The 16,824-nt window shown below is 38.1% G+C and overlaps 3 protein-coding genes across 5 annotated transcripts; all 3 read left to right on the top strand.

The window, feature by feature from the left end:
- Positions 1-4: 4 nt before the first annotated feature.
- Positions 5-2,255, top strand: LOC110167306 (gap junction beta-4 protein-like). Its single transcript, XM_020932639.2, has 2 exons — positions 5-1,476; positions 1,730-2,255. Exons 1-2 carry the CDS (start codon positions 941-943, stop codon positions 2,013-2,015), a joined length of 822 nt encoding a protein of 273 aa, XP_020788298.2. The 5' UTR covers positions 5-940; the 3' UTR covers positions 2,016-2,255.
- A 1,350-nt stretch (positions 2,256-3,605) lies between these two features.
- LOC110167272 (gap junction beta-3 protein-like) lies at positions 3,606-5,795 on the top strand. 2 transcript variants are annotated; one of them, XM_055157543.1, is made up of 3 exons: positions 3,606-3,650; positions 4,509-5,088; positions 5,664-5,795. In XM_055157543.1, the coding sequence occupies exons 2-3, from the start codon at positions 4,522-4,524 to the stop codon at positions 5,727-5,729; spliced, it is 633 nt and encodes a 210-aa protein (XP_055013518.1). In that variant the 5' UTR covers positions 3,606-3,650; positions 4,509-4,521; the 3' UTR covers positions 5,730-5,795. The 2 variants fall into 2 exon arrangements, with proteins under 2 accessions (XP_055013518.1, XP_020788262.1); XM_020932603.2 differs by lacking the exon at positions 5,664-5,795 and having other exon boundaries at positions 4,509-5,501.
- An 897-nt stretch (positions 5,796-6,692) lies between these two features.
- On the top strand, positions 6,693-16,719 carry LOC110167271 (keratinocyte-associated protein 3-like). Of its 2 annotated transcripts, none has more exons than XM_020932602.2 (6): positions 6,693-6,825; positions 8,752-8,948; positions 9,267-9,326; positions 12,285-12,476; positions 13,884-14,039; positions 15,052-16,719. In XM_020932602.2, the coding sequence occupies exons 1-6, from the start codon at positions 6,813-6,815 to the stop codon at positions 15,604-15,606; spliced, it is 1,173 nt and encodes a 390-aa protein (XP_020788261.1). In that variant the 5' UTR covers positions 6,693-6,812; the 3' UTR covers positions 15,607-16,719. The 2 variants fall into 2 exon arrangements, with proteins under 2 accessions (XP_020788261.1, XP_055013517.1); XM_055157542.1 differs by lacking the exon at positions 6,693-6,825 and adding an exon at positions 6,956-7,085.
- The last annotated feature ends 105 nt before the right edge of the window (positions 16,720-16,824 follow it).

Here is a 16,824-nt window from a genome sequence, read left to right as displayed (position 1 = left end):
TTCAATTTATGACCCCTCACCCGACACCACTGTAATCGTAGACATTGTAATAATCACAACTTCCGGTTACAGTACAGACAGACGTGGAATTTACTGCCATCAAACGCAAATGCAAATAAAGACATCTAAAAGAAACTCCAGTCTACCTTTTGGCAAGCCCGTCGTATCATCTACAAACTGTTTTCCACTGTAGACATTTCCAGAACACGAGGATCTCTAATGTACATAATGTACAGAATAGCTGGACAATTATGTTTTATTTTGGTATGCACAGGAAGTGGTATACATTATCAATCACACTTGACATTGCAGCGCATAACAGTGGGCGTAAAGTGTCTGGCATGTATGTCTATGTGCATAGGCTACCACACTGTCTGGAAAGAACATTGCATCCAGTTCTGATAACAAGTGGTCTGGAATAGCACATTTAAAAATGCATGTTTATCACACAGTATAGCGATGTAAAAGATGTATACATATGCTACAACCTAATTCTGTAACAATATAATTATATTAATTGGTCACAGTGTTGATGTACACTTAAGCAAGTATCAATACATTTTTAAAAAATCTTTCCACAATTCCCCTGACATAGTAAAGTAAAACTATACTTGGGAACATTATATGTTTTATGCCTTACTGTGGAGGTAAAGCTTTAAGTTTAAGTTAAGCCCATTCATTCAGGCCTTTATATTTAATGGGATGATATAACATGATTTGTTTATAGGCGTTTTCAACTAAAATCACTTTTTGTACAGTCAGCTGCTTATTCTTACGATCTGTGATTGCACTTGTCAGTATAATGGAATGTTTGCGTAGCATATCACACTTCTTCCCACCCCTTTAACTGAAGAGTCAAGCAGTTGTAGTACTAGTGCCATAAGGTGTGTGCAGTCTCTTCAAACTAGTCTGCTGCGATTGCTTCTACCTGTTTATCACAATGAACTGGGGTTTCCTGGAGGGTCTTCTCAGCGGAGTCAACAAGTATTCCACTGCTTTTGGCCGAATCTGGCTTGCTATTGTTTTTATTTTCAGGCTCCTGGTGTTCCTGGTGGCATGCGAGAAGGTATGGGGAGATGAGCAGAAAGACTTTGACTGTAACACCCGCCAGCCTGGATGTCAAAACGTCTGCTACGACTATTACTTCCCTGTCTCCTACACCCGTCTCTGGGCCCTCCAACTCATCTTTGTTACATGCCCATCCCTCTTGGTGACCCTGCATGTGAGCTACAGAGAGGAAAGAGAGCGCAAACACAAGCTGAAGCACGGAGAAGACTGCCCCCCGCTATATGATAACACAGGGAAGAAGCGTGGAGGGTTATGGTGGACCTACTTCTTTAGCCTGCTCTTTAAGATCACTGTGGACAGTGTTTTTATTTTCTTGTTGTTCTACATCTATGAGGCTACCTTCTTTCCACCTCTGGTCAAATGCAGCGAAGATCCTTGCCCCAATGTAGTGGACTGCTACATTGCAAGGTAGGTGTACTTTGACATATAAGACAGTGATTAATTGTATTGTAGATATAGAATAGTCATATTGTTTGAAAATGAAATGCCCAGCATGATCATGTCCCTCAGTAGTAGAGTTGATCTGTATATAGGGCTACTGATTTTTTTAATCTAAAGTTGATACAATAGCAAAAAAACAAACAAACAAAAATTGTGTTACAAATTATTATTATTTTTAAAGAATCTAGCAGTTCATGGCTATTTATCTTTTACTTCCCAGGCCCACAGAGAAGAAACTCTTCACTATCTTCATGGTGATCACCAGTTTGGTGTGCATCATCCTCACTCTGATGGAGGTCCTGTATCTGTGTGGAAAGAGGCTGGTTGAGTGCTGTGGAGCTAGGCACAAGTCCAGCCGAGATCCCCCTTCCTCCTTCATGATGCCCAGCATACCTCTGACCGAGAAGCGTGGCTCCATGTACAAAGGACCAGTCATGGACAAACTGGACAATGGAGAAGTGACCATAGAGTCCTCTGCACCAGCATATGCTGTTGCCTTGTCTTGAGCCATAGTGTTGATGTGTGATCGAGGGGATTAAATACGTAATGTAGATGTTTTAGTATGGACTAAATATTATCATTAAATACACATGATGTCAATGATCCATAGACCAAACAAGTGGTTAAGACTTACTCTTTTACCACTACAAGACAGTGAGCCCATGCATTGAGCTAATCATTTATCCAACCTTTGAATCTAAAAGCCTTCCTACAACCATGCTTTAAATATTGCAAATGAAGCACATCTGAACAAAAATAAAGATTGTATTTTGTATATAATGAGTATTAATAAAGACTCTTTTTCCACATACTGACTTTTACTTTTACTGACTTTTACTTTTATGATAATTTGCTCCAGCATGTATCCTGTGGACTGTCATGCTTACAAATTTTGAAGCATCATGTAGAAGAAATTATAAATAAATAATAATATTGAAACTAATTTGTGCCACTAATAGCCCAAGAGCAGATTTATACCATAAAAACAAATCTAAATGTGCAATAATCATTTAAAAAAACCACAAAAACATGCGCACACACACTCAAAAGCTGCAATAAATAAACAACCCTCAACCTTCTACGGTTCATATCTTATCATATAGCCAAATAATAACCAAACATGTACCAGTAGTGAGAAGGAAATGTGCACATGATAAAAATATATTATAATCCTATTGAACAATAAGTTGTACCAGTGATAGTATGGGATATTAGAGGTTTTTCTCACAGGCAGTTTGGGAATAGTTGTTTGATTTGACCCTAGGGATACTCAAAACAAGACTGCACTGTTGAAACAATACAATAGAACAATAGAACTTAGATATAATTTATTACTCCCGGACATGAATTAAACTATGTATACTTTTATATATCTATGACTACCTTTTTACTCTTACAGGAGTCATTTCATGAGTAATGAGTAACTTAATTTGACATATACTTGAGTAATTTTTTGTATATTGTAATCACCTCAGACACACCAAAATGTCTCCTAAACAAGTTTAAATCAATAGACATGTAATTATGGGAGTAATATTGACATTTTGATAAAACACCACTCCTAAGTTTCAGTGTACCTGTAGGCGCAATGGCTACATCCTTTGCACATTCACTCATTGTTGTATTAAGCCGTAGATTGTAGCCATATCAGAATGACTTTGCGTTGGCATTTTCACACCCAAGTATTAGTCTTAGTAATATCAGCTATATCTGATAGCATTAATGTCTGAACAAATTAATCGTAGGTGGTAACCCTGTTTATTCTTACTAACCTGATAACAGTCACAAAAGTACAGCGAGTTAGGGCCAGGTCAGCACGCTTTTTGCATGTGAATTTTCTTGAAGTTTTCGTTTTATATGTGCGCAATATTATCAAACAACTGTACATAGTTGCTAAATACTAGTATTTTAAAAAGATTTGATTTTGCAGATACAGGCAGAAAAGGAACATACTTTGGTTTTAATCAACAGCAGTGTTTGGGCTACGTTAGGTGTTGGACATTTAAAAAGGAATATTGAGTGGTTGCCAGCAGTGGCCACTCCTCTGGGTTATGGTCAACAGTAGTGTTCTGTACACAGTTCATTCAAGACTTGCTGAAACGTGAAGGGAACACATTGTCTTCAAGGCCAATATTTCTCAGGTAAGGTTTTCTTAGCATTTTTAAATGTGTTATGCAGCTTTGCCTCACCTTTTTAGAATTTTATTAGAACATGGCAATAGAATTACAACATGGCTGCTAATAATACAAGGTTGCACATTTAATCAATGCTTAGTCAGTTGTTATACACTTGAATAAACACTTTAATGATCATAACTAGTCTAAACTACTCAACTTACTAAGACAAACTGCTTCAATGTCCCTTATCTAAATCAAAACTGAAAGTATTATTAGCACAAAAGGTATTTATTTTTTAAATTACATTTGTGAGGGACTTTTAGAGAAAAAAACCTAAGAATGAGCAACAACTTTAAGTTAAGTTATACATCAACAAATGAAACAAATTTTAAAGTTAAGATAGAGATAGAAGACTTTTTTTCATTTTCGTCATCTGCATTTGACCATCCTATAATGCTTGACAACCTTTCAAGAGCAGTGTGTGAGCCCATTGAAGCCCTTAGGGATTATCTTTAGTCTGGATTTTATAGGAGTATAAAGGGAGGATTTGTCTGTGCATGCTTTTGGTGTATGGGAAATAATGCATATGGAGGAAACATGAGAACATACAAACTCAACTTAATTTAGCTTTACCAGAGGACATGCAAACTCATCTTAAAGGTGCACTGCTTGTTTTCATGAATATTTTATTGCTTTGTCTGGAAACTTCCATATGAGATTACACCTGGATTAGGCGTACCTTTCATGCATTAATTTGCAGGTGTTTATTGCTAAAAATATCTTGAAAAATAGAAACCCTTACCAGCTGTGTCACAGATCTAACCTGTAACTCGGCCTGTGCTTTTCTCCTTTTGCTATAAACCTTTTCCTTGTGTTTTTCAGGACTAAAATATAAATGGATTGGAAGTTTCTTGAAGATCTTCTCAGTGGAGTCAACAAGTACTCCACTGCATTTGGACGGATCTGGCTGTCCGTGGTCTTCGTCTTCCGCGTGCTCGTCTTCGTGGTGGCGGCGGAGAGAGTATGGAGCGATGACCAGGGACATTTCGACTGCAATACGCGCCAGCCCGGTTGCACCAACATCTGCTACGACTACTACTTCCCCATCTCTCACGTCCGCTTATGGGCCCTCCAACTCATTTTCGTCACCTGCCCAACCTTCTTGGTCGTACTCCACGTGGCGTACAGAGAAGAGCGAGAACGCAAATACAGAGTCAAGCACGGTGAAGATACACGACTTTACGATAACCCGGGACAGAAGCACGGTGGCCTGTGGTGGACATACTTAATGAGTTTGTTCATAAAGACTGCATTTGAGGTCACATTTCTTTACACGCTTCACTACATCTACAATACGTTCAGAGTGCCACGGAAAGTCCAATGTGATGTGAGCCCATGTCCCAACCTGGTGGATTGTTATATAGCTCGGCCTACGGAGAAGACGGTGTTCACGTATTTCATGGTGGGCGCATCCGTAGTGTGTATCATTCTAAATGTTTGTGAGATTTTCTACTTGATTGCGGCGCGTGCAGTGACCATGAAGCAAAGAGGGAGTGTCCATACCAAGTGTGACAAGATTTTGGATTAAGATGGCCACTACTTAAAGACTCCAGTACACGAATTGAAGACAAATGTTGATTTTTGAATATATATATATTTTTTTTCTTTTCATGTTAACACATTTTATAAGCCTGTATTATTTAAAAAAAAATCTTGATCTTTTAGACATGTTGTAGTCTAATGAATGTATTGATGAATATGCCAGAATTTGAAACTGTGGCTGTCCCCCATTTTCATATTATAATCAGGTTTTCTTTGCATAATAACAACACTTACAATGTCCATATTTTGTAGTTTGATTTTGATAAATGTTCATACTACTACATTACTTCATAGTACTACTTTTCATCAAGAATCTTCAACCTTTCACAGTTCCTCATTTGTTCATTGGTGTATTTTAACTTGTTGATAGAATAAATACGGGTTTACTTATCAACAATTAAGTTTTTTAATTACATTTTTTATGTTTTGGTACAGCTCCTTCCCAACTTCAAAGTGCATTGTGGTTACAACTCAAGAAGCAGCAAACGGAAATTACTATAGCAAAGGGAAATCACCATGCAAAGTAAACGATAACTGTGTCATACTGAAGACAAAACAACTTCATCAAACCAAAAAGAATCTGATAATTGCTTGAAAATAAACTTTTTAAAAGAACTGTCGCCTATTTTAAATGTAATACAATGTCATACATTTGACATATCCCTTTTCCTAAATATGAGGTAAACACGGTTGACTCAGTCAGCTTTTACTATTATAATGCTGATTTAATCTTAATTCCGAAAAAAAAAAAATGTCTCTTTTTTATGTTATAATATGATGTTTTGTTTCTAAAGACAATTATCTAATCAGAAAGCAGAATGAGCCTCACCTGAGTCTCTCATTTGTGTTAACAGTTTGAGTGTTGAAATGCCAGTTGGGTTAAACCTAAAAGGACTCTCTGGTCACTCTAAACCCCAGTCCCTGCACACAAACATGAATCAGTGTTAGTGCAGCCGCTGCAGCTCAGTGAGGGAACTGTGCAGGTTCTGGGCTTTGACATGAGGCGTGGCCTTTCTATATACTGAAAAAAAAAAAAAAAAAAAAAAAAAGCTATTATAAATATAGCCACAAGATGGCACCAGCGCCACAGACCCTAAACACTCATTGGACCACTTCAGAGGCGTAGAACACCCGAGAAGATGCTTCATTTTAATCCTATTTTAAATATTTTTTATGCACTTTAAAGAACGAAATAAATTGCGATAGAAAAGAAGTAAGAATAACTTCGGAATAGTATCTGCGTCAGTAGAAAATCCTTAGGCCTATTTGATGAAAATTTGATACTAACGCTTTGACAAATGGTAGCGTTTTACTAATAAAATGATTCACGTATTTCAAACTAAGTTATATTACTTGTAGGCTATTATCCAGCCTTTACGCACGCGTGGTTTCACTTTAGAGTGGAGCTTTTATTTTGAAGAGCCAGCGCAGCGCACAAAGGTGTCTCGCTGGGTGTCACTTGTTGTCATTCCTGCTCATCTGGACCCGTGCGCGTTTTGCAGCTGTAGCTCAGACTTTTGGGACCACGCGACTGAATCATCTCCGGTCTCCACTTCAAGCTACGCGGATGGTGACCTGACGAACATGCCGGGCCAAGGTAACCACAATAGTCGAACAGTAGATGAAAAAAGTAAGGATGAGAAAGTTGGAGCCGTTGATCCATGTTAAAAAGTTTGGGTGTGGTGTGGCAGGCATATAAGGCGTTGCACCTGCTGTGGTTAATTCCAATTATAAATGGGACCAGGAAAACTTTGGAGCCTTGTGGTTTTGGGAAAAATACTGGGTTTTAACTCATGGTCATATTTGAAAGACAAGGCTGCCTTGTGTTCATTCAATCAAGTGCCATTTGACCAGCAAGTAAGTAAAATCCTACAACTTAAGGCAAAAGAAATCATATCAGCCAACTTGATAACCAGATTTATTGTTATGTCCACATGTCTCTCAATTAAGATATTAATCCTATCTTGATATACAGTCTATCCTGTATTACCAGCAAATATATGAATACCTTCATTTTTAGGTAGTAGAGTTGCCAAATACTTGATAGGCTTGATAGGCAAGTTTCTTTTAAATCTTTCAGAAGTAGTACAACCACTTGATACTATCAAATAAACTATTTGTGTAAGAAAAACATAAAAATTACATATATGTACAATAAGTATTAAAATTAATGAAATGGTAAAGAAGATTGGATTTCACAATATAGACCAGGTACATAAGTGCATTTTATGTTCATGACAAAAATTGTGTGTGTGTTTTTTTTTTTTTTTTCTCTCTGGTATAAAATTCTGTATGGAATAGACCCATTAAGCGTCTACATTCATATCGAAATCTAGTTTGCAGTTTTGATATTGTTGGAATCTTTTTCGATCTGTGGCATACAGTGGCCTATTAACTAATTAGTTTGTGGGTGGACATCACAAATTGAGAACATTGATGACATGTCTGAAGCAGTTTTTTTTTCTCCAGGTCCACATTATGTGCTGAGCAGCTAATCATTAATACCAGTTGTTACCGCTGGTGCTTTGACCTGTCTCTGTGATCGATGCAGTAGTCCAGCATCAATAAAACTGAACTCACTACTGCTTCTCTATACATTCAGTGGTATGGTTTGTTAATTAGAGTACTGCTTAATCAAAGTTGTGGTGTGTATATATATATATATATATGTCTATAGTCTACTCAGGTTGTGCTAAAATTTACGGTAGGTTAATTTAATTAGAAGGTTAAAGCATTAAGTAATGAACAATGGTATTTTCAAAAGAACAAACATGACAAGAATGAGAAAATAATTAATATTCTCAACCTAAAGCCTCTGTCACTTGTAGACTTAAAGAGTTGTCTGTAATAATATTGTGCTTCCCATAGTAGTTTGCAACTTGAGTGAATGTAACTGATACTCATTTCTGTTTACATTACCATAGATGTATTACTGGCTAGTGTTGTCATAATACTAAAATATCAAACTCTTTTTCAATACTATGGCTTGACATTTGATTCAGATTTCAGAACTTTTTAAACAATAATTCACTTTAGTTAAATAATAATACTGTGTGAGTTTGAGCACTATTCAAATATATTTCAAATTGATTTTGATACCAAGACTTTGATACCATAATCATGATAAAAAAATAAAAAAAAAACTTTGACAGAAGAATGTGATTTCAAACATTTAATCATAGAAGTTTTTATTTTATTTTATTATTATTACCATGGGGCCTTTTATGTGTGCTATCCGTCAGGTGTCCAGGTACTCTATGATCCACAGTGTTCCATGGACATATATTAGCCTGTGTCGTCAATACATGTTCTGATACAGCTCAAACTCTTTCTGAAGATGTTCAAGAAAAGTTCATTTCTGTCCTGTCAATGTGACCTTAGAATTGTTACCTGCTCAGATAATCATCATGCTAGTTTAACTACTAGTTTTATTATCAGAATTTCAATTTTGATTCCGTTTTATATTTGATTTGTATTTGGTACTGTATACTTCTAGACTCCATGCATGTTTTCCTCTCTGCAGGTCTGTGTTGTGGCAGTCTGGAGCAGCCAAAGCCCCTGATGAAGATGGGGCTGACAGTGATCCTGATCGGACATGTGAGCTTCATGTTGGCTGCTCTGGTGCAGGGAGTGGTCCTCAGACACATCAACTTTCAGAAGCACCAGCGGGCTCTGGAGTACGCCATCTCCACTGTTGTGACCCTAACGTCAGGCCTGTTGGTGAGTATGCAAATTCTCATGGTCCAAACTGGTGCAGACATTAAATGTGCAAAGCTAATGTTACCTGCAAAAGGGTGCAGCAGTCAATTGTCCATGGAAATGTCTCTCTGTTCCTTCCCTCAGTAGTTTTGAGGCATAAAATTTATATATAGAAATATATTTTTCACCTGTGTCTAATGGACCACATGGGAAAAAAAAGACGTCACTTTATATTCTTTAACATTTTAACAAAATTATTTCTGCATTCTTAAGACTAATCCTACAGGAAATCTGAAAATGTACTGCTCAATTGTTTAAGCAATGTTATTGTGTTTACAGGGAATTATCGTAGGCATTCTCACCATTGTCTTGGCCAAGAACAAGAAGAGCAAATGTTTGGTGAGTATCATGAAAACACTACTATAGTCTCATTTTAACCACAAACTTTGTTTCTGAGCCAACAGTGGGCAACATAGTCCAAGGAAAGAACCCTAAAAATGCACAATGGGTAAAATCTTCCAGTCTTGACCAAGCTGAGTTGAAAGATCTGGAAATGGGTCTTGAACATGGCCCTGTGTTGCCCACTGCTTCTGATACATTGCCCCAGTGGCATTGAAGAATGGACCAAATGCAGTGGATAAATTTCCCTTTGGGAACAATAAATGCTAGTCTTAATCGTAACAAGACTTGGTAGTGTGTGGGAAGTCTAGACTAGTTTTTCCTGATCAGAAGTGTGTGTGTGATGTTATTTAATGCAGGGGCTTCAGCAGAGGGGGTCAGACATTAATTTGCAAGTTCCGACTTTGTATTCAGTCAAATTTTGTTGAAGATTAATGCCTCATAGTGTTTCATGTTTAGCACAGTCATGATCGATGTTTTCAAGACCACAGCTTGGTTTGAGAATGGTGGGTTTAATGCACCTCTACGCCCAAACAGTTACCTCTCTCCAGATGTTATATTTAATGATACAAAGTGCATAAATTATAATCTAGGCTCTATGAAACTGTGATGTTCATTTCCCCCACTCCTATTTTTCTGCCTCTTTTTACCATTTTATCTAGTGTTCTTCTCTTGGCTTGTATACAGTGTTTGCAGCAGGTTTGCCTCCATGTGCTGTTTGTTCAGTGACCACTCATGCAGGACTGACAGGGTACTGCGCTCTGGGCCATGACTAAGCACCTGTCTGATCCAAACCACTCCCAGGTGCCTTTGTCTCCCCTCGTGTTCGTTAACCAGAAAAGGCAGTGCCACAACGCTCAGCTGTTTGCCATCTATCACCTAATGCACACGTCGACATGCCCTTATGTCACGTGACCACTGTAGTTTATCAGAAGAGTGGCTGAGTGCTGCTTGTATTATCATGATTAGATTATGGTTTACCGCTGAGGTATCTCTTAAATTGTTTTAGCAGAAGCCCTACCAAGGATTCTGGCTCCTCTTTGTGAACTTGTATAACTTGTTGGTGCATCTACATTTTTAAAAACGAAGATCTAATGAAGCGGATAATTTAGTTTATTCTTACCAAAGTCATAGCACATTTTCAACTCGGACTAGAGATTGTGAGGTCTCCCACTGACATTTGTTTTTCTTGTTGGTTTAGATTGTTGTGCACCGCAAAATTGTTAAGAAAAAAAATGCAAATTATCTGGACTTTCTGGTCTGGTAAAATGGATTTCAATATAAATTTCTTGAACATAAGCAATAAAGCAACATGAGCACTTTATTTCCATTTTCCAATTCTTTTTCCAAAATCTGAACTCTGCTCTAAACCACATGTGCTTACTAACGATGAAGCTTGTTTGTGGATTAAAACATTTCCGGTTTCAACTTCCCTAATCCACAGGCATTTCACAAGATAACAACAAAGAATAATCATAATATTTATCATCAGTTACAGCCCAGTTACAGATAGTGCTATTTTTCTTCAAGTCAATGTAGATTAGTTCAGAAGTATATCTCTGTTTACAGGAAATATTAGTTGTACAGATGAGATAAAGATCATAATCAGATATTTTACATGTTACGTTGTGCATTCCACTTAAGTAACTATTTAGCAGAAGCCTTACCAAGGATTCTTTATTTATATAGCACTTTCACAGAAATGTTCTGTCCCCAAAGATGCTTTACAGAGCATTATTCAGCATTCATTCATACAGCATTATTCATTCACTCTATACCCTGGTGATGGTAAGCTACTATTGTAGCCACAGCTGCCCTGGGGCACACTGACAGAGGCACAGCTGCCATGCCACTCGGCGCCATCGGTCCCTCCGACCATCACACACACACAGTTTATGGAGACCATGTTTTGGGTTGATGGTGGAAACCGGAGCACCCGGAGGAAACCCGTCCAGGCATGGGTAGAAAGATGCAAACAGAAAGACCCGGGAGAGCCGGGGATCGAACCCAGAACCTTCTTGCTGTGAGGCATGAGTGCTAGCCACTCAGCCACCATGCCATCACTGTTAATGATATTGTGGCAGCATGTGCTTGTATACACAAACTGGAGAGACAGGCTTTGTGTTCTCACCACCCGTATAGGTCTACTTCTGTGCAGCTTTAAGAGGTGAAGCAGGACAGACCAGGAAATTGGAACAAAGGACATTATTTAAGTTTGCCATGTGAATAATAACTATTCAATATTTGCTTTATTATATGCAGTGAAGGATTCTTCACTGATTCTTGTAAACATGCCTTCCTGAAAGCGATAATCGAGCTTTGCAAAGTCAATATGTCCAGCTATGTGTGTACATGTATGTATGTATGTACGCAGAGTGGAAGTTTGATTAGAGTCTGCACTTGTTATTTACATGTGCTGTGATTATGCATTTGTTTGCTTAGCCCTATAGAAAACAGCTCTGGCGTCTGATTGGCCACTGTGCTTGTTAATTTTGTTGACATCGCGTTGTATGGTATTTGGAATGGTCATTTTTGGTTTGTGTTATGTATGTCCGGTGAAACCTAAAAAGTAAAGATTTGGATTTCCATGTTGTCACATTACAATTAGACAGAATCAATGGCTACAATTGGTTAAGAAGTACAGTATATGGCTGTTAATTGTAGTGATTATCACATTATAAAAATCCTGTATATGAAAATATACCAAGGAGTATTAGAGCTGTAGATATTTAGTTATTTAGTCTGTAGCAACAACAGAAAGGGAATGAAGTGAGTTAGCTGGAGTTTTAGAAGTGAATTGGAGTATTGTATTTTTACACATCCTTTAAACTATCATTGTCTAACTTTTTAGCACAAAAGCATGTTTTTCCTTTTTGCATGGGTAAAAAACACAAGATGCTAAAAAATAAATTTTTCTTTGTGATGCACCAAGTTTCTATGCATCTCTCTTTGTTATAGACTTGGACCGTGTTTGTGTTCAGCCTGACTGCAGCCCTCCTTGCTGGGCTGTCTGCCTTGGGTTTGTTCATTGCCGTGGTGATGGCCATCAAGCACCACGGCCGCACCCTTCTCAGCCACTGCCGCTTCCCTGACGCCATCGGCTACTCCAGCGTCACCAACGAGTGCCCTTTCGACCCCACACGTATTTATGTGAGTTTATTAGAATGCACGTACTAGTACATGCTCCTGTCCAAGAGTGTAGCACTAAAATCTGGGGCTGGGTACAAATCATGTTGGCAGGCCCACACGACATGTCTAATGAAAAATGCACATTAGAGTCCCCCTCTCACAATCTTATCTTATCACAATTACAGCTCACCTTTTAACATTTCAGTTATTGCACTCTACATTGATGGTTAGTAGGTGTGCAGTAGATTGTATTCACTCTACAGTTGCACCAAATTTATAAATGTTGATTATTTATGATTCATTACAACCTATAAACCCTGTAGTCCTTGGGAAGACTATCTTATACAGGTGATGTAACATTTTAAAATGCAGCTTAAAAAGAACAACTAAGTCCTAGAAAGTTTAAATAAACATGGAGTACATTGTCCTTGTTAAATAAATAAATGAAATGAGAGAATCCTGGCAAGAAAATAGCCACACTGTGGCACAATCAATTATGCAGATAGTACAAAAGTCGACACCTTTTGCTTTGTTGACAGCGGTGCAAACCTTTGGTCTTCTCTCAATGATCAAGTCTCCTGAAATGGTTTTCACTTCACAGTTGTGAAATTGGAAAATCTAAAACATGTTTTCAGTTAAGTTATTTAAATTTTTTGTGTTTAGAACATTTCATATATATGTGTTCATTCTTAGATTGTCACTGTCATCAAAACTAAGATTTAGAATGTAGGTGCTCTCTTGTACTGATGTAGAGCATTAACCTCTGAAGTGGAAGGCTCTTGGATTGGGCTAAAGCTTGGGCAAAACTCTATGTGGGATTTCTTCCTTGTCCTTTAATGCACTGTATCTTGCGAGAACCCAAATGCCCAAGGGCGGATTGCATCACCAAGTGTTGATAGAACTTCCGAAGTTAAGTTCTCATAGTTGCTTAGAGGCAAATGGCAGTTATGCAAGCTGTGTTTTTGTTCTTTGTGCATATTTCATCATAAATTCCAGCTAAAGTGACTTTGCTATTTTGACTTGTGACTTCCATTCCCTTTGTAGTCTGCAAGTCAGCACACTAACAAAGGCCCTTATTCCCTCTGTATAGATCATAATATCATACTGCATATTTCATTGAGTGCTGGCATTCCTGTGAGATACCCACCCCAGCTGGCTTCTGTATTTTTGTGTTTGGGTAATGATGCATTTCAAAACTACATTTTTCAATGTGGAGTTTTTGTAGGATGGGGGGCAAATAAACTATAACATTAACATATTTTAATTTTACATTATATATAACCTGGAGTTTTAATTTTAAGGAGTGTAGGGAGGTGGGCGTTGGGGGGGGTTAGGTGAAAACAAATTTTCCTTAAATGTAGGACAATACAAATGAGGAGATGCCATTATAACATGGTTAAAATCTCTTTTCTCACCTGTGTCTCCCAGAGCACCACCCTGATCCTGTGGGTGCCACTCATCGTCACCTCTGTGGTGCAGGTGGTGTTCTTGTCTCGGTGTTTTGCAGTCTGCATCACTTTCCTGGGACTGCCCCCCTGCTGCTGCTGCCCTCACAAGAAAGGGTCCAAGTCTTTTGCAAGATCGGTGAGACCTTGAGATATTGAGAGGTTGTTTGTACACATTCTCTTCAGAGGTAAAACGTTTGAGAAATATAAATTTTTGGTGAAGCTCTTCCTAATTGCATAATCCAATGATTAAAGCAATACCTGTTTGTTGTGATACAAAAGATCTTCTTAAAACCAATCACTTGTGAAATTGATAATCTGTATTTGGTTTGTAGATATTCATCAATTCTGAACCTGGTAAGCTTTTGTATGAGTTTTAAGCTTTGAGGAACAATGATGAGCAGCAATGCGATATGGCACCTATTATCTGGATTACTGAATTATTTGGCTTGTTTTTAATTAAATTTAAAATGTAGGGGGAAAAAAAGCAAGAAAATGTCATCTTTTCACAATCTTCTTAGTTTTGCGTAACAATCTTCAGTTTGTAATTTCTTGTTGATGATGGAATATGCAGTGGTGTAAAGTAAGGAGATAAGAATAGTAAAGTACTGTACTTGAATATACATTTTAGGTATTTGTAATTTGTACTTAACTTGACTGGATGCTTTTTACTTTTACTTCTCTACCTTTGAGAACTACTTTTGAACTGGACTGAGAAGTAAAAATATTTTACTCTAATATTTTTCATTATTGCTTGAAACCTGCTGAAAAGGCTGAGGAGTTATTAACAGCAAACAAAAATATACAAATAAAAGCAGAAAGGTAGAAGTGAAAAACTCAGTTGTTTCTGTTGAACAAAATTCTGAAAAATCTTTATCAAAATCACTACATTTGAAGCCTTATAAAACCTCAAAATATGCTTGAAATACCGTTTACTTTTTGCTCTTTAAGTACAGTTTTAATTGCCATTTTAATAGTTTTACCTCTCTGTTTTTTTTTATGTGATACTATGTTTTTACTTGTGTGTTTGTTTGCTCTTGTGTCTGTACTCTCTGTACTTAAGTAACACAATTGAGACACCACTTACACCACTGGAAACCTGTTTATCATTAAATAATTTCATAACATTTCTATGCACCCTCTTGTTTCAGATCAATGTTGTGAAACCACTGGAAGCTGACCCTTCCCACTTCAGCCCACCTCGAACCAGCACTTTACTCCCACCAGATCACCCTCTGTTTTCTCCCTCTCAAAGATCCTCTGCGACCATCCCCCCTCTACCCCTTCCTCCCCCCAGAGGCACCAGCCGAACCACCTCACAGCACTCTGCCAGCTCAGCCCCCCCACTGGCCGTATATACAGAGAGCCCCACGCGCCTCGGCCAAAGCAGGTCTCATCCTAATGAACCGGCGAGGATTCCCAACAACGCCAGTGCCACTTCCAGGCCGCCCCGGGAGAGTTGGAAAGCGCCCACTACCCGCCCCACTTCTCCTCAGTACGTGCCACGGCAGCATAAGAGTGCGCCCCCATCCGAGAGGCAGCCACTGGCCAAACCGCGGAGGGAGAGGGCCAGTGAGGTAAGGACTAATACAAGCACCAGTACAAGGCAAAGACAGCCAGAGGAGCACCAGCTACTCAGCAGACAACAAACTCGACACCAACCACTGGAGAGGGGGGCTATGGAGAGGACCAGCTTTTGGATATAGGCATTTTGGGGAGGACTGACAGCACTGCAATAAATTAACAGCTGCAATAGCTTGGCTTGTGTTAGTTTTTAACTTGATTTAGTAGTTTTGCCCATTTACCTTAAATCCTGGCAAAGCAATCATATCTCCATGGAGACAGCAGGTGATGTACTGTTCTCCAGGATAGTTAGATAGCATTTTAAACCAAAAAAAAATGTGTCAATGTATTTTTTATTTTGTATTTCATTTTCAAGTCCATATTTCTCACCTCACTAGCTTAGAATGTACCAGATCAGTTAAATGCAGTGAGTTTATTTGTATAGGTCACTAAACAAATGACCCCATGACTGTTTCATCCTGACATAAGGTTGATGTCTGACTGTGTCTGTGAGGTGCCGACCGATCGCATATAGTTAGGAGGGTCAATATAACATGTAAAAAAAAACATGTACAGAATTCCTTTTAGTATTTTGGTGCTTTTTCAATGAGCTGGAATACACGACCAGTGAGAATGGGCCTCATGGGTTATGTTCAGAGAGACAGTCCAAACTTCAAAAGTCATTTTTATAATACCTGTTGTATCAGAACATAGGTCATTATTTTACCTTTTTAACTGTGCGGTGTTCTATTGCAAAGTATTTCTAAAACTGTCTCTCATGTTTACTATCTAGTCTAGTGCCTGTAATTCTTGTTCAGGTTACCTTGCAAAGTCCATTTCAAAGCTAAATCCTTCATTAATTTTCCCTAATGTTATGTTTTAAGTGTTATTCTGAACTATATTAGACTAGACTAGAATGTATTTATCACTACAATGGCAGAACAGTTACTGACTAAATGTGTTATAATACATTCGCATACACATTTTTTTTTTCAGTTGTGCTTTTACTAGTTGAGAATATCATGTCTCAAGATCTCACTATGTAGCCAAGCCAGATTCTCTAGCTCTACGGCCAACTGGTAAAACAAAAATAATAAAGATTTCACAACTGCAATGTGCATTTTGGGCTTGGTCACCCTGTAAGTACATTTTCAGCTGCCAAGGTTTGAAATAATGTGCAATATCTTTACGTGTCTCTGTGCCTTCATGTTTACACTGTCTGATGAATAAAGTTGCATGTGTTTTCTTGGTCATTATTAATGCTTATGTATTTTCTAAGGGTGTACACAGGCTGAAATTAGTCAATGCATTATGGTGTGCCTTAGTGGTACAACAGGTTCGACAGGTTGGACCCAGACAAG

The sequence above is a fragment of the Boleophthalmus pectinirostris genome, unplaced genomic scaffold (assembly GCF_026225935.1).
Source record: "Boleophthalmus pectinirostris isolate CB_2022bp ecotype Guang Dong unplaced genomic scaffold, ASM2622593v1 HiC_scaffold_21, whole genome shotgun sequence".
In the NCBI taxonomy this organism is placed as follows: domain Eukaryota; kingdom Metazoa; phylum Chordata; class Actinopteri; order Gobiiformes; family Gobiidae; genus Boleophthalmus; species Boleophthalmus pectinirostris.
Note: the sequence above shows the minus strand (reverse complement) of the source record. Positions and strands in the feature narration are given on the sequence as shown.